Below are 18,693 nucleotides of genomic sequence, written 5' to 3' on the forward strand. Positions count from 1 at the left end.
CTCCATGATCCCTTTTATCTCTATGATGGGTGGTAGTGTATGATATTTACATGTGTTCGTTCATTTGGTTGTAAATAATCATTTTATGTATCTCTTTATTAGCTAACAATACCAGACGCTTATGCAGTAGTTGACATGACAAAGGTGAGTATTACAAGTATTAAATGTGGAGTAGTTTCGTTTATTTTATTATGCACATCTAGATATTGTACACTTAACTAAGCTTGTTCTAATTTATAGTTGGGCTATGTGAGAAACCAAAACTCCCTGATACTCTTGTGAATAATATTGTCCATTGATGCAAAAGCCCTTAGTGGTAAGATTCACTAGTGAAATGAGTTGAGTAGTTATTTATCACATACAGTAGAAACTTATCCATTGCTTTGAATGATGTTCAATTAGAATGCAGATGTGTGTTCTATTAGAGTATTTCAATAGCATGAAGTGGTTCCATGGAAGGAACCATGGAGGTGCACATAATTGATATTGGTGTGTTTGTTCTACTTATTGATAACACATTAGTGTAGCATGTCAGCTTTATTATCCACACAACACACTACATTGTGTTTTGATATTGTTGATGTATACAAGTGTTATGGATGTTTGTTTACTTGGTGGTTTTCTTCCTTTACAGTAAACAAGAAATGTCCTCATTAAACTTCACTTGATGCCGACCTTTTACTGAAGACCACCTCAGTGCAGTGACCAAGGCTATTGGAAACCAGAAATGAAAAGGGAGAACGGAAATGGTCAAGGCTTCTTCCATGCTACAGATAAACCTCACTTTATGATCACCTCTTAAAGAACACCTGTAGTAAAGAATCAAGTATAATTATGTAGGTCCTACACACTTTGTGACATCATGCAATAATCACCCTAGTCACCTATAGTGTTCTGTGATACAGTGAATTTTGTGTATCACATATCACCGTCAATAAACTGTTCGATATGATACTGTATCATGATACCATAATGAAGTGGTCACGGCTAGTTATGACTGACATACTAGCTAATAATTGTAATAATATCCAATTTATCTGTACCTTAAGAGCTGCACTGATTTTACGTACATTCACTGTGAATTCTTTATTTAGTGAAACTACAGTATTATACTGATGTGACATATAGCTAGTGTGTTCTGATATTTGAAAACAGAGTTGCTGTTAAAAAGTACATCTCTACCCAGATGCCTGCCTCTACCAGACATTTATCTACTGCAAACATTTTAATGCATGCTCTCACAAAGGCTTGTCTGGATTACTCCGCATTTTGATGAGTTGTCAAGATGGCTACAGCAGGTTGTTTACTGCAGCTGCTTGGTGGTGCAGTTCTTTATACTTAAATGTAACAGCTACTGTTTTTAAAAGACCCGAGTAAAAATATTTTAGCCATAGTAGCAGCACTTATACACACGTATTTATATGGCTTCTCGTAACGTTGCATTTTATAGCACAAGTAAATAGAGAAGCTTTCTAATTGAGTATCTAGATCACTGTTACAGTAATAGAGCAATCACTGACTGTTCTGCTATAAAACTTCAACATATAGATATTTTCTAAGTACAGTATCGTGATACTTATTTGCTGTATCGATATGTATTGCAGATCCCTAGTCACCTAAGCTGTATGAAAGATAAAAATTCTTATCAATCAGATGTCCTATAACTAGCTGTTTTCAAGCCGAGCTATGTGATGTTTGGGACTTAATTGTAAAGAGGTGACCAGCATAATGGAATGGTCTAATCAACGATGTCATTAAATAGCTATGCCTCAACTATCTTTGGGACCAAAGTCTTTGTAAAATGGTGGCCACTATGTGAGGATTTGCTTATGCATGCAGTGTAGAGTATTTCCATTTAGACTATGGTACACATAGTATGCTTTGAAGTTTAGTCGTTAATGAGGTGATTAAAATCCAATAGATACTTGTGGGTAGGTATCTATACTGGTTAGGTACCTGTGACAAATTTTTTGTCATGTGTGTGTGACATGCTTTACTGGATTCCAGTCACAACAGCCATCAGAAATCATCGCAAGCTAGAGTGTAAAAGAAAGCATCACTGGATCATCAAGATGATTGTTGTATTCATCTAGGAAGCCCACCAGTAAGTCATTTTAGCACTAATTTAATCAGGAAGCCATGCAGTGACCAGAGCTGCACAAGCCACAATCACCTCTGGTGATATTCCTCAGGTCTCTAAATAGCAAAGATACTGTACAATAATCTATACTTAGATCAGTACTCCTGTATATTTTTTTTCAGTTTTTATCTTGCTCCACCAGCTATACAGGGGCGGATCTAGAGGGGGGGGGGTTTCTGAGGTTTCCAGAAACTAGTCAAGTGTATTAAAGTAATCAAAATTATATTTTACAGTGATTTGCAATGGCACAAAAGTTCAGATCGAAATACTCTAATAGAGCAGTCAACCACTCTAATAGAACAGCCACATTTTGTATTTCTCTTAAGAACTGTAAGTAGCTAGCTAGCTACTTTATTTACCTGTGCCAACACAGTAAAAAATTTCTCTGTCCCTTAACTATTTAGTTTGCACCTGATACTGTACCAGAAGCAAGCACAATTAAGCAGCCTACATTATACCTAACACAATTCTATTTTTAAACTGTCAATATTGCTACCAGATTCAATTTCAAATTACACAATTTCTTGCCCCCATACCTCCTAGATTTAAATTTGCATATAGCAAAAGTTTGGAAACCAGTCACCAAAATTCCTGGGGCCGCCCTTGGCTATATAGGTCCCAAAACTAGCAAAGACAATAATAGTAATGAACTCATGCATTAATATGGCCACCTCTTTAATGAGACCAGTGATGTTTTTGCTATCAATAGGCACTTTGTCAAAATTTTCTCACATTAACAACATAAGTTATGTGCTATTAGGTCCCTTACTTTAACAGCTGTAGTTCTAAGATTTTAACACTTCTCATAAGAAATACTCATAATGGAATAAAGGTTACCCTACTGTATGATATTGTTAAAAATCAATTTTATTTCTTAAGATATCACGTAGGAACACATTTGTCCAATCAGTACATTAGTGACCACACCCACCTCTACAGGAGAGTACGATCTGGTGATATTGGTCAGTATTGGACACTGATGTGTTTAAAATAAATTAAGCCAATCAAAATGTCTTAGAATTACATCATCTACTAGATGTGGTAATGGAGAGTTATAGTGATTTGCATGTCGGTTGTTTCTCGTACAAAAATTCTGAATGGGACTCACATGAAAACCAACTGATAAGTGACCAGACTTTTTCAGAAATACAGTATCTGATTGGCTATTTTTCAAGTGATATTACCAGCAATATCACCAGACCCAATACCCTAGTGTGGAGGTGTGGTGTGGGTGTGAGTAGTCTATGGAGACCATGTTGTAATGCCTCCTAAATTAAAAAAATAATTAAATGACAGATCCATATTAGGTAATACACGTACCTTATCAGGGGAAGTCCCTGGTGTGATCACTTGACAACCACAACAAATCTTTTACTTCAGTAGATGTCACTACACTGGGTGGATCACATGATCAGGACACCTTTGATGCTGTGCTACCTATAATAAACCAGGTCCCCAGTTAATACTATCCCTTGAATTAATTAACTAACTCTTTCTAAATTTTATTTTCTAAAGCTACAGAGCCACACAGGTGAAGTCCATACCATGACACACAACATTTCAAATCTCCCTGCTATAGTACCACAAACACAATACCAGGTTCTTACATTATAGTATGTACCAATAATTGCCGTTCTGGACATTTGAAAAGTATAGCATGCTTGTTATAGTAATATATACAAACATTGATAATAGACACCCCATACTGGATTGGAAACTTCTAAGCGCCACCTAATCTATCTGCACTTTACATCCCTTATACCGTACACAGTACTGGGATTATAGTTTATAAGAATGTGTTTTGCTTACTGGTGAGTAGTAAACATAACACAATGGAATATAAGGTTTGGCCTGCTCATAGTGGGTGTACTGATGTGTATTAGCTAGAAGTTTGACAAACACGAAAGGTTAATATGAGAGGCGGGATTTGTGAACTTGTAAACATCAGCCTTAAACTAGACTTGCTCACCTCACCATTTTCACAAACATGTTCAAATACTTTGTATATGGAAAGTGCCTATACCAGTAGTAGGCCAATCACCACCCAAGAAACAATCTACTAAACTTACTAGTTAAAGTAACTGAGCTGTATCCAGACAGTAAAACAGAATCTTCGAATGAAAAACAGTGTTTCAAAGCTTCAGGCACAAACCGTGGATAGTCGCGTAGTTTCATATAGGCACTATACGTGTGCTTCCAATCCAGCTAGGGGTGTCTACTATCTATGATGCAAATTACTGGTAAGGTATTAATTTCATAATTCACCAATTATTTTGCAATTCATGGTTTACATTAATATGCATTGCTAGGGACATGAGGAGCAAAATTTTGGTTAATCTATAGCATTGTCTAACTGAACAGTCATTGTTGATTTTAAACACTGGATAATCATTGTGTACTATATGGAGTGGTCCCAACATGTCCACAATACACATGGGGCTCCATGATATCTTCTGCCACATGACACTGATATAAGGTAGTCATGTACATTTACTATACTAGCATTCAGTGAGTGACTAGGCAATGTTCTAAAAGTGGCTACTCGCATTCCCACCCTTATTTAGAACCCTTCAGCGTACCTACCTCAAGTCAACCTTCACATCTGAATAAGTCACTTCTGGTACTGGTACAGGCATGACTGTGAGTCTCTGGTCATCAAAACCTTCCAATTCCATGTAGTTGGTCTGGTTGTGTTTCTGTGAGTGAAGAAATATAAAGTAGATAAGTAAGGAAACATTATGTGACTGAATTTGACAAAGTACACAAAACATTGTTAGAGATATGTGACTGGGTCTGCAAAAACCTGACACAATCATGCAAGCCTAAGTTCACAGTATAAAGCATTGAATACGATTGGTGAAATACTTGTATAAAATCTGTAATTTGTTCGTATGCTTTGTCCTTAGTGAAGAAAGTGCCTAACAATAAAATCCTGGATATCATCTTATTCACCTACTCTAGAGGATTTCATAAATCACTGTTTCATTGCAATATACTAAAGGATACGCCAATTAATGGTGTCTGTTTACGTCACATCAAAACAAAGTATGCGATTGATCTTTCTTCACTTTGTAAAGGGAATACGCAGTTAAGAAAGGTAATACAATGAAACTCTTACCCAATAATTGATTCCCTACTCATGGCAAACATGACGGTACAAATTTCAACTCCGTATGTCAATCTGTTTATAAGTTACAGTAAGCAGCTCTACCTATACCTTGATGTACAAATTGGATTTTCTGTTGGTGCTACTTCGTAATGCTGTAACTTGAAAGTTATTGCCAAAACTTAGCCAGAACATATGCTTGGCTAAGTAGATTAATAAACAGGAATTCACGAATGCATCAGGCTTTAGCAGATCCAGTAATTTTAAGAACAGTGGAACCTCGATTATCCATTGAAGGGAAAGGGTGTTCATATAATCAAATAGTATGTAAAATCAAACATCCATATATTTAGCTTTGCTCAACTACTCTAATAAAACATACACTTGTTAACAAACTACTCTAATTGAGCAACCAATTTGGCATTCGGATAATTGAGAGTTTGGATAATCGAGAGTTCGGTTAATTGGTGTTCAGATAATCGAGGTTTCACTGTATTACACAATCATTGTATTGTGACTTTCTAGTCTGTAGAGCTGTAACAGTATGTAAAGTGTAATAACCTTCAGGTCCTTCACATCTCAATAAGTCACTTCTGGTACTGGTACAGGCATGACTGTGAGTCTCCGGTCATCAAAATGTGCTAACTCCACATAGTTGCTCTTGTTGTGTTTCTGTGAGTGAAATATAAAATCAGATAAACAAACATGCCAATGAATTCGACAAAGCACACAAAGCGTTGTGAACAGATATGATGATGATTTTAATTACTGTATTGTGACTTTCTAGTACGTACAGCTATGTATGGTGTAATTGTATGCCCTGTTTAGGGAAGTACTTTAAGCTGGGTGGTGAGATTGGTGGGTTTTGTATAGAAACACAAAATGGAGTCAGAAGACGAGTTAAGTCCAGAGGTCAAATTTGGGATCCAGATGAACCCTTCTTGTGCTCAAAAGGCTCCAACTAAAATGAATAACATCATCCTGCAATTTGTGGCTTAACCCACCACATTATAAACACCATTCTAAAAATACCATGGCTGGCTCTACTTGTTGTCACAAAGTCCACCACAGAAACCAGAATTACCAGTTCTGATAGAGTGATGCATGATAGTCTACTAAGCCAACAATACAATTTGTGTGCAGTGGGTGTGTGCGAGTGTGGAAACTGGGTTATCTTAATAAAATCATTAAAAAGTTATATTGATTGTGCACCTATTCAAACATGTAATATTGTATGTAATCAGGATCTACAAAAACTAGACACGTAGCACAAATAAGCCTACCTTTTTCTTCCACGAAGTATATGTACTATTGCAATATTCAGCCTATAATAAACTACAAAATGGCTTTGTAAACACAGTCAGTGCTGCACATGACTTGTTATGTGATGAGGTGTAGACTGTGCCCACATGTCTGGATCATACACAAAATATTGGAATTAACATCATCAAAACAATTTTAATGACTTTGCATTGCAGTAATAGTAAACTTTTTGGTCATGTATTGTATAAACATTCCACAAACAGAACACAATAGTGTGTTACACTGTGTATGGGGCCAACAAAGCCAGCATGCCACACCGTACATATATTGACAGGAAGAAAGAAATGGAATTTTCTTTCACACATGTATACAGTAGCTCTATGGCCCTTTCTCCAAAACACACCATTTTTGCACTATAGCTAACTGCCAGGTTGGATAGGCTGCAGGGAAAATTAGACTAACTTTACACCAGTCAATTGCGAGATATTAACAATTAAAATATTTTCCTTTATTTTTCTTCCTTCTTAAGCTGTAGGAGATCTACACTGGTGGGCGCCTCAATTTCTAGTCACATACTTTGCAAAAATTGCAAACAAGTAACTCGATTGCTGTGAACTCTGGCACAAATGAAGACTGTATGTATGAAGGAGAATTAACATTCTAATTTTGCTATGAATCTGGTAATCATCCAGAGTTATGAACATGTATTCGTGTAAAAAGATTGAACTTTGCTCACAGCTACATGGTAAACTGAGCATGAGAATAACTTGGAATTGGTGTGTACATAGGTTGATCATTGTAGCAGTTAGTAGTGGTTCAATGGCTAAGGACGTGGATGTTAGGTACAGAGGTCCCTGGTTCGAACCATGGTGAATATTCTTTTTTGAAATTTGTGACCGGATCTGCAAGAATCCCATGCACTAGTGCAAGCTTAATTTTACAGTTTAATGCAATAAACACAATGGGAGAAATATTTCCAAAATCGAAAAAAATTCCATAAGTTTTTTAAGCACTTGTTTCCCAGTGAAGGAAGATCGTAACAGCAAATACCTTGGTACCATCGTGATCCTTGAAGCAAGAGAAGTTCAGAAATCTTTGTTTTGTGTCAGTGCTCACAAGAATATGGAAGATATGAGTGTTAGTCTGCCTCACGTTGAATGAGTGGTTTACTATCATTTTTACCTCACATTTTGCCTTCACCCTGGTCATAGGAAAGGCCTGGAAGGCAAAGCTTACCCGGCAAAGAATTTGCCTTTTCATGGAGAATCTGATGGTGCAAATGTTGTATTGGTAGAGGACTGTTTATGACCATTTAACTGAGCACCTGTAGTTTATTTTCTGTATTGTCACTGTACAAACCAATTTTCCTGTTGTTGCCATTTTGTGGCACTGTATCTTCAACACTTCAAGGCTTCTAGAGCTGAAACTTTGGTCAACCATTCCTTTGGCTATCTAGACAAAGAAAATGTAATAAAATGGAATTCTAAAAATGCACTAACATATGGGATTCTTGCAGGTCTGGTCACATTTTTGTGTACCTTTTTACCCTGCTGTATTATAGTTTCTTGATCACGTGATTTTAGTTTTTGCTTCATAACTCTGTAACTGTAACTCCATTTTATTTTCCACATCAGACTGGTAAACACATTTATAATTTAATAGATCTACCAATGAAAATTTAGAAATTTTATGTGCGTTCTATTAGAAGTCCTTCCACGAAGCTATTCATAAGCTGGTTTTGAGACCTTTTAAAATACTAAAGGAGTGAAACATCCAACATGAGATGATTGCTCTATTAGAGTATTTTAGCAACTGGCCTGGTGTGTGGAATTCTCTGTACATATAAATGAATAACTTTTACGAACACCCTTCCCCCGGATAATAGACTCTCCATTGTAACAAAAAAACTAATCAGTTTTACTCAATACTAAAAAGGCTTGTGTACAAGTGAAATGATTACAACTTGGCAAATGTTAACTGGACACCACTAGATAGTGAACCACAAACACCACTATCTAGTGAACCACAAACACCACAATATATTGTTCAAGGGGTGTATCATTACTAGGTCCACAATGTAAAGACGAGTATTTTATGTGACTGAGTAATGATTTCTAGAAGAAATCCCATTGGCTCTAATGGCTTTAAATATACATGCAGACGACAATATAAATTCATTGTGGTGATAAATGGTACAAGTCAGGTTCTATCAATTGCAAAATGGAATGATTCTAGTGAGTTTATCACTATAAGGTTTGATTACAACTTATTGTGATTGTACACATGACCAGTCACAATAGAATTAGCAAAACTACTTCACATTTTTACTGACCTTCGTCATGTCAACTACTGCATAAGTGTCTGGTACTGCCAGCTATATAAAATAAGTTGATGAATATTATTTATGCATATAATATTAATCTACGTACTATAAGTAAGTACCAATAATAAAACTATTGCTGCATATGTCATGATGTTGGAGTAATAAGAATTGTAAACCTGTCCTCTTAAACCACCAGTATGTTTGTGTGTGTGTGTGTGTGTGTGTGTGTGTGTGTGTGTGTGTGTGTGTAGTGTGTGTAGTGTGTGTAGTGTGTGTGTGTGTAGTGTGTGTGTAGTGTGTGTGTAGTGTGTGTGTGTGTAGTGTGTGTGTGTGTGTGTGTAGTGTGTGTGTAGTGTGTGTGTGTGTAGTGTGTGTGTGTGTGTGTGTGTGTGTGTGTGTGTGTGTGTGTGTGTGTGCGTAGTGTGGTGTGTGTGTGTGTGTGTAGTGTATGTGTAGTGTGTGTGTGTGTAGTGTGTGTGTGTAGTGTGTGTGTGTAGTGTGTGTGTGTAGTGTGGTGTGTGTGTGTGTGTAGTGGTGTGTGTGTGTGTGTGTGTGTGTGTGTGTGTGTGTGTGTGTGTGTGTGTGTAGTGTGTGTGTGATGTGTGTGCACGCACGCACGTGTGTACCTTTTGTGGTTCTGTTGATTCACTAGTAGTTTTTGTCGGTGATTTTTCGCCCTACATATTAAACGAAACAACACTGTTCAACACAACACAATAAACCATACAAGGCTTGATGTAGTATGTACAATAAAGTTTTAACCATTTAACCAATGTATGAGATATGCATGTGTACAACTTTTAAGTCACACAACAAGATATTAAAATTTCAGCTACTGATTTAACTGCAACACACATACATACGTACATTACAACTACAGTAACTGTGACAGTCTCAGCAAGTCCACACAACCGCCTTTTTTCTCTCAGCTATTCTACAGTATAGGTTAGCAAAGTTTCAGCCTATTGTGGTGAACAGTTAAGGACTTAAAAGTCCTAGTCAATATGAAGAGCAAAGAAATCAACTATATAGCAACTGTACTGAAAAATAAACCACAGGTGTTTAAATTCACAGCCATACTACAGAGTTGGCTTAAAGTGTTCACCATGAATTGGCAAATCGATCAATCAAGGTATAATTTTTTAGCCTTGTAGTCACTTTACACATACATGTACACATATAAAGGTGTGAAGATATTATGACAATTTTGTTTATGTCTAGTGTATCGCATGTGATGTGCATACCATTGGGACTACGGAAACGAAACTAACTCTCCATGAGGATGTGAATAAGATGGTATATAGGTTTAACTGTTTAGAGATTTACCTTCCTCAGTAATGGCCTGACTAAAACTCAATCATAATTATTTCCTCTTAGCACAAGCATTTTCACCATTTTTAAATGTTTTCCTCGAAAAACGTGGTAGGTGGGGTTTTTTGCTGAGATGGTCACAAATATACAAGTCAGGTACATACCGGCTTTTTGAAGTCTGCAACTTCACTATATGTCGGCAACTACAAAAACAAAAAATAGACTGCGAATAACATTCACCTGAAGATTTGATATAGTGTACTACTTTTCAAATAAGATGTAAGATTTAAAAACTAAAAATCCAAGAGTGCATGCACTGGGTCAGTATGTGCCAATCAATCACTTACCGGGCTTTTGAATTCTGAAACTTCATTGTATTTTGGTATCTACAAAAAAAAAAAAATTGTATTAACAGATGGTCAACCAAACATACAATGTTTTTCAGAAGAACACAACTCCATACAGTTATGAGTCATGGTTTGAAGAAAGTAGGCAAATTTATGACATCTCTAAATTATAAAAATGTACAGTACACACATACCTCTATGCTTTTAGAAGATTTTCTTTTCTATAGGAAAATAACCAGTAGTTAATTCTACCATACATGGTATGTACATTAATCAAAATCACTTACTGGTTTTTTCAAGTCTACAACTTCAGTATACGTTGGCATCTACAATAAAGAATGAATCATTTAAAGACATGTGTGTAATTTAGTGATGCCACAATATGTGATCCAGTCTGGGAAAACCGGTCTTATCGCCTATTTAAAAGTATCGAGAAGCACCAGTTTTAAGAATTTAGTGTGTTGTAGCTCGCCAATGGTGTACCAAATTTTCACACATTTTACACCAATTCCTTACCTTTCGGAGCATCCACTGTGCAAGTAGCCAACAACTAAGTTTCCCACCATTTTAGATAGTTTTTGAGCTGAGGTTGACTGCATCAGGCGAGCTGCAAAATGGGTGGGATGTGGGGGGGGGGGCTGGAAGGCAGGCAAGATGGTGTTCAAAAATTAGAAGGAAGGCATAGGGATGAATTAGGCCAAGTTTTGGACCATTCAGGTCGCTAAATTGGCTAAAATGAAAGGAAATTCACAGCAGAGGTACTTATTCAACACCAGAGCTGTACAGCCACATACAGTCATCCCCAGGCTGACCAGAGCTCCACTAAGGCCCCACACCGCACGTACGGATCGCCACTGGGCTTGGGAAAAGCAACCAGCAAAACCAGACCACTCAAGTCTAGCTGATTTTGATTGTGGAATTAGATAGTTTATTCATGTAGCTTTGTGTCCTGGGTGAAAAATCGAATCTGTTGACATGGGCGATAAGACTGGTTTTCTCAGACTGGGTCACATATAGAACTTTTCATATCATCATGATACAATAGAATATGTACACCTCAGATTAAAGGAGCCACCTGGGCTACATTTCGTATATAGCCCAGCTAGCCAGGCTACATACAAAAAAGTAGCCTGGGCCACAACTGGGCAGTGATGGATGTTGAGGCCGAAATCAATTGTGGGGATTGATTAGTACTCACGTGATTAGGATGCACGACTTGGATTTTGCCATGAAAACCACTTAGACAGAGTTTTGTTATCCTTGCCATCCTACGAGTTGAAAAATGTTGGGCTAAGGTGAGAACTAGTGCTATAGCTTATTCACCAATTGTTTTCGCAGGTTTATAAATACAGATATGCCGCCATCATGAAGCTACCACTCTGTACGGAATAATCATTCTACAAGTAAGCTTACCTATCTAGGTCTTTAGTAAACTTCGTAATTTTTCCATAAATGATTCAATAGCACTGATTAAAACATTAAACTCGCGTAAACGAATTCTCGGTGATATCCCTAGGATATGTCCGTTCATTGTAACCGAACGTACTAGCTGCTGACCCATAATGGAAAATTTTAGGTGTGCATAAATAATACATCCAGTGGCTGCATTCGTATTGGCTTGGGTGATTGATAGCCCTGTACAGGCTATCAGCCTAATAAGTGTTACATATTAGCTGTAACACGGGTTACAACTATTACAAACATCATGATAATCACAACACACATTTATGCTCATCATCACTTTATTACTGCATATTTATAGTGGCAAACCAGTGTTGAAACCAGTCACTACTGTTGACCTGGATGACCCACTGACCCTAATTAATTAAATTGAGGTGTGCCAAGAGCTGTACGTTTTGGGTGCTTGGCTAATGTGTTAAGATGAGTACAAGGGTAGCTATATGAAAACTAAACAAGTTTTATAATTAATAATCAGTCAGTGGTTGTGATTCTACGTAAGTTTGCAGATGGCAAGATACGTTTCCTCTAAGTTGGCATGGCTTCACATACCTGTAGGTTCTTCCTTAAAGAGTGGTAGAGTGGTCCTGTACCACTCTACTAGTGGTGCTGTACCACTCTACTTTGTTCAAAATTCCTTTCACATGGTAATAGGAATGTTTATACAAAAAGGTTTTGATTTTGGAAGCAAATGATACTTTTATTGCTCTACAGTGCTTTATTTTTCTGGGCGCACGTACATATGCTTTCAAACTGTATCACACATTTTCAATATGTGACCGTCTTAGCAAAAACCCGACTTGTTTACACAATTAAAAAAATATATATATTCACTCAGCAATATTAGCAGTGTCCAAGGAATAAACCACCAAAGTTTCAGCCTTCTGTGGTGTGTAGTTTTGGAATTATAGCGCTAGACAATAGGAAGAGCAAGATAATCGATTTGTACAGTGACTATACTGAAAATAAATTACAGGCGCTTACATTCACAGCCATAACTTCCATTTGGAATAGTCTACAACGTTGTAATTTGGATTATAACGTTCACCATGGATCAGCACATCAGCCGAGGTATAGTATTAGCCTTGTAGATACTTGAGCATATGGATATGAAGGCGGTTTGGTATAAGAAACAATGACAATATTGTTTACGTTTACTGCATCGTGAACAAACACATGTGACACACATACCGTTAAAGTTAGAGAATAGATTTCAAACTCTCCATGAACAGGCGAATAAGATGGTATACAGTTTTAATCGATTTGGGTCTTCCTTCTTCGAGTACTGGCCCGATAAAAACTTGCATAGTTTTTTTTGTAGCATGCATAATTTTACAAATTATTTTTAAATTTCGATTTTCGCAATGCGCATGCTTGTGCGAACAAGTTGGGATTTTGCTGAGACGGTCACATATTAAAGTTGTCATGGCTCACAAAGGAAGCTGACCTATCACAAGACTAGACCATGTCTCATACAATAACAATAAATTAGTGGGCGTGGCTCCACATAAGTTTGCAGACAGCAACATACATCGATTTGTGCATACCTACAGACCGTAATACAACTGATGAATGGAATGGGCATGACTGTATGTATGGCTACAAGGCCGCCCACAGGGAGAGGCAACTGGGGCATTTAGCCCTGGGCCCCAGCCTGAAAGTTGAATACCTGGTAGAAAGATTGATATACTCTACTAGAGCAGTCAAGATCTAGATATTCTAATGTAGCAGTCACCATATTCTTCAGAGCAGCAGTATAGCAAGCTATGTATGTAGCTATAAATAAGGAGATATAATTGGAGAGGGGCAGCTATTGCCATTGTTGGCACATAATGACCTTTTTTTAGTCTTTAACTTACAGCTAGGCTGAAGTTGTGACCCTGGGGCCCCACTTTAATACTTTGTCCTAAGCCCCTTAGTTGCTCTGGGCGGCCCTGTATGGCTATGTACAGACAGCAAAGCAATCCCAATAAGTGGGTGTGGCTCATGAAAGAAGCTGGGATACAGCAGGACTAGACTATGAAGCATTAATATACTTTCAAATTGTCCAACTAACTAATTCGTTTCTCACATGATCCAATCCAGGTCAGTCCCGGATGACCTGGTTGACCCAACCAATGCTGTGTTAACAGCTATATACAAATCAAGAATAGAGACATTTTGTCCATAACTGATATTCCACAATGAATTAGAAATAACAACCAACAATGGACTTAAGGTCTCTTTAGTACAGTTTTTGACTACATGTGCAAACTACAAATTTTGAATAAAATTCCATAGGTGTATCATGATAATATGTACTGCTCAAATGTAATGTTGTCTCGTGAGAGTGCGAGCAATTAAAAAACTTGCTAATTGAAAGGCGTGGCACCCATTTTACTCTCCAGTATTCGTCCCAAACGAAATGGAATGAATACTCGCAAGTGAAATGGGTGCAACACCCTTTAATTAGCGAGTTTTGTAATTACTTACACTGTTGCGAGACGACGTTACATTTGAGCGGTACTGTATATTGCACTATTGTATTGATCACCACAATTTATATATATGTACGTATAATATTTATAGCAATAATTGTGGCATCACTACTGTAATATTACAACATGATGGAACTTGTATAATACGGAACATTTACATATATTAGGACCAAAGTACAGTATTGTGATTATCAAGGTGTCCAGCTTGTCCAAGTATTAAGTACGGTACTGTGGGATCTTAACTGAGGCAGGTGATATGGAATTTCACTAACCAAACACTAATGTACTAAATGTATACAAAAAACATGTGTGAAGGCCATGACAATAGTACAGCATAGCCTATTTATAGTGGACATTTTGGGAGCAAGATTTTTTGGCATATAATGTATTTGTTGAAACAAGGATGGTAAGCATGGTTACAGAGCTCCAAGGAAGTCCTCAGGTTTCACTGTAGCTAAACATTATGGATTGAACCACACAACAAATTCCTCTACGAACAAATTTACAACACAAATTATTACATCACTCTGATCCTTGATAGATTCACTAGTAGATCTGGAGCTGGGTGATGATGATCGGTCAAGATGGACTCTGGGTTAATAGAAAGCATATGAAACAGTTCATGTATGCCACACATCTATGCAGGGTTCTGCCCAGAAATTCCTGAGTGGTGGCCTAAAGTTAATATGAACTGATATGTTGTGTGTTATATTAGGGTATTTTGCAGGTGTATCAGTGATATATGTAAGAATTGTACTGGTCGGATTTAAGAGGGTACTGGTCGTTTTGAACCACTGCCGACCAGTGTGGGCAGAACCCTGTCTATGTATAACTCACATTTTTGTTTCCATGTCAGATGACAGGAAATTCATCTTTCCTGCACACAAATAAAATTATCACATAAAACTCACAACAAAAGCATTCCATAAATAATCATACTTCGGCTCTTTCTTCTTAATACACACAAACAGCAAGATATGATGACCAGCAATACAGCGATAACACCAATAACTGCACACAACACAGCAATGTATATTGTAGTATTTTCATCAAGGAATGAAGAAGCTGTAGGAGGGAACAGTATGTAGGTATCACACACTAAACATTGCAGCTATTGGAACTGCTATCGCAGTAGGGACCAATCCTTGAGAAGGTTAAAGCCTGTCAATACAAGGAGTAGGTACAAAAGTGCCAAACGCAGAAAGTTAAAAACCCAGACACAGTAGTGACTCTATCCTCCAGTCTTAGCATGCCCTAAAGGAGCCACAACCCTCCACCGATTTAACCACATTTTAAACCACACCAATTTCTCACCAGCAATAGGCTATATTGGATGTAGTATGTACATATGTCACTAGGGACAGTCTGTAACATACAGGGCTATTATAAGCAAACTTCGAAACTACTATCAACTATTCAAAATGGCATACACGTATATAAACATGCATTTTGGTACACAATTTCTTAGTGTTTGTAATCCCAAGCACTCAAATTCCACTGGACACTTGTTGGCAATACTGAACATGTGAGGCATTCCCCCATGGTGCATTAAAATGAAATGGAAGTTTCACAATTTATGGATCCTACACAATGACTAAAGTTATTAGTCTCTTGTTCACACTGATGACACCGACGCCTTCCTAAAACAAATGTTTAACCATATAGCTAGAGCACTGTATCTAATTTGTTGTCACTACAATTTAAGACCATGATATAGACCTACAGTTACCATTAACAATTGCAGCATATAATCATCCAAGTATGTCAATAGGAAAGTGCACAAGTAAAAACCATTCAGTTAGCTACATACAGTACAGTGTAACTGTGCAGCTTCTAACCAGTTCAAGCTAGTTAAAAACTTACAGGATGTTCCAGGTTCTGGCTGTTGTGTTGGTTCTGGTTGTTGTGTTGAGCTTGGCTGTTGAGTTGAGCTCGGCTGTGGTTGGTGTGTGGGATTCGGCTCTGGTGTAAGTTTTGGTACTGAGACAGTTTCTACTATACTGTAATTCTCCAGTGGCATACTGTTTTGTGATTCAACTACCAGCACAGAAATGTGATAGTCAGTATCAGCCATGACTGATATTTCAGTATGTCTAGTGAACACTTCAGAAGTGACCTCATCACAATCAGAACAGTTCAGTCTTGCTAAACACTTAACTGTAGGAGTTGACTCAGTCACATTACATGATACATAGATGGACTGGTTATTTGGATGTAACTGAACTGATGCTGACTGGAGCCATCGTACAGCTACAATACAAGTATAAAACATAACAGTGAATGAAATGTTAGAACCTTAGCTATACAAGGGACCACCTGATTATACATTATAAAAAACTGGACACCACGACAACCAGGACACTAGTCCTACAGGGTGTACAGTAGGTTTCATTTTTGTTTTGTATTTGAGTACACAAACTCTTTATACGTATCTGGACACCAAGGAGACTTCAGACACACGTCTGTGCATTAATGTACACACATTTACATTCCTGAAATCAGGACACAAGGATGCCATCTTAAGGTGCATGAAACAAATGTGTATGCAGTGGAACCTGTCTAAACTGGTTAACTTTAGGCCAACGGACAGGTGAATTAGTATATAAACTTTCCACTTATGGAATTTAAAGTTGACCTTTTCAAGGTGGCCTTTTTTAGTGGCCGCTAAGACAGGCTCTATAGTATCTCGCCAGTCAACCCCCTGTACAGTACATACCTAATGAAGTACTAACTGTCTCACTACATCCCACACTGTTCACACTACAAACAGAAATGATGTAATCTGTTCCAACATCAAGATGTCTGGAAACATTATCATCCGATGTCATATCATGTGACACTTGGAAGGTAGTTACATTAGGTGATACTTGGAAGGTTGTTGTCATATCATCTTCACCATTCAAAGAGACATTTAAGGCCTCCACCTCAGTCATGTTATGTGACAATGATGATGATGTCTATAGACACAGGATTCAGTAATATGTGCACATTGCATCAGCGTTCAAAATATGTAGCACGCACGCACATTCCAAGTTATGGTAACAACAGGCTTGTAATCAACAAATTGTAAGTTGACTACCAAATCACTTGGAGGAGAAGGTACTAAAAGATTAACAAACATGTAACACACAGCATTACCATACATACGTACATATACACGTAAGTTAAATGAATTGACATTCACACATACAGGACAATATTCTCTACAAATGACACATATAGTGGACTGATAACTAGCCAAACAATTATTGTGCCGCCTAGCAGAAACATCCTGTATGTATCTGTTGGTGATATGACAGTTACAACATTTAACCTCTTTCTAATCTTTGTTTGTGGAGGTAGTGGTACTTCAATACCGTATTTCATAGCACTGACACATCACAATGAATAGAGGATTATGAAGATCCTTTCAATGTAAAAATTCCCCAGACATGTGATCCTGTTACAAATGCAACAAATTTTCAAAATGTTTCCACAATCATGATCTGCATAGCAAGCCTTCCAGCAGTTGCACAAAGCACTGCCATTGCTGCCTCTGGAGTTAACTGGTACAGGGGTAACTGTCAGATACTAGAGTCAACATATACAAGCAAGTCTGCTGGACTACAGTGTAGTAACCTTCAGGAGGACTGCACCATGTCTTATGGACACAGGTTACAGAATTGAAAGTTCCAGAAGTCCACAACAATCCCAACACCCAAAAACGAGCCATGCCCAGCTGTGCTTTCATTTCCCAACTAACACCAGTACATATACATACGAGCACATCCACTAACCTGAAGGAGTTAAGGTGGTTACATTAGTAGTAACAACAGTTCCTGGTCCAGCATTGTTAATAGCCAACACTGTCACTTCATATTGAGTATCATTATCAAGATCAGTGAAACTGATAGTATTACTAGTAGTGGTTCTCTCCTCCACCAGTTCTGCTGTCCCATCAGATAAGGTCACATTGTATGTCACATCACCACATGAGGTATGGCTGAATGTGTCCCATGATATTACCAGTGAGGTCAGTCTCCTTTCTAATACCTTGATAACTGGTCGGGTTGGGGGACCTGTGAGGAGTGACATGTGAATTAGTTCAGAATGGACAACAAGCATAATTACAGAGACACACACTGTCTATAAACGCGATGCTCTGCAAAAGCCATCATAAACATCACTTATGAGCATTGTGAAGTTTGGTAGGAGGTATGGAGGAAAATTTCAGTCTCTGTCTTGCTGTTACCATTAACTTTTGCAACATCGAATTTTGAAGCATGGGC

General features: G+C 37.7%; 1 protein-coding gene across 1 annotated transcript; it reads right to left on the bottom strand.

Moving 5' to 3' along the window:
* Positions 1-486: 486 nt before the first annotated feature.
* On the bottom strand, positions 487-18,332 carry LOC136266413 (uncharacterized). Its single transcript, XM_066061434.1, has 17 exons — positions 17,664-18,332; positions 17,142-17,527; positions 16,289-16,675; positions 15,365-15,490; positions 15,263-15,302; positions 14,947-15,016; positions 10,778-10,816; positions 10,685-10,711; positions 10,491-10,529; positions 10,308-10,346; positions 9,459-9,509; positions 8,842-8,883; positions 5,808-5,918; positions 4,720-4,836; positions 3,461-3,573; positions 1,957-3,408; positions 487-809 (listed from the first exon to the last, which is right to left on the bottom strand). The coding sequence occupies exons 2-13, from the start codon at positions 17,356-17,358 to the stop codon at positions 5,826-5,828; spliced, it is 1,170 nt and encodes a 389-aa protein (XP_065917506.1). The 5' UTR covers positions 17,359-17,527; positions 17,664-18,332; the 3' UTR covers positions 487-809; positions 1,957-3,408; positions 3,461-3,573; positions 4,720-4,836; positions 5,808-5,825.
* Between the last annotated feature and the right edge of the window lie 361 nt (positions 18,333-18,693).

The sequence above is a fragment of the Dysidea avara genome, chromosome 1, assembly GCF_963678975.1.
Source record: "Dysidea avara chromosome 1, odDysAvar1.4, whole genome shotgun sequence".
Lineage (NCBI taxonomy): Eukaryota > Metazoa > Porifera > Demospongiae > Dictyoceratida > Dysideidae > Dysidea > Dysidea avara.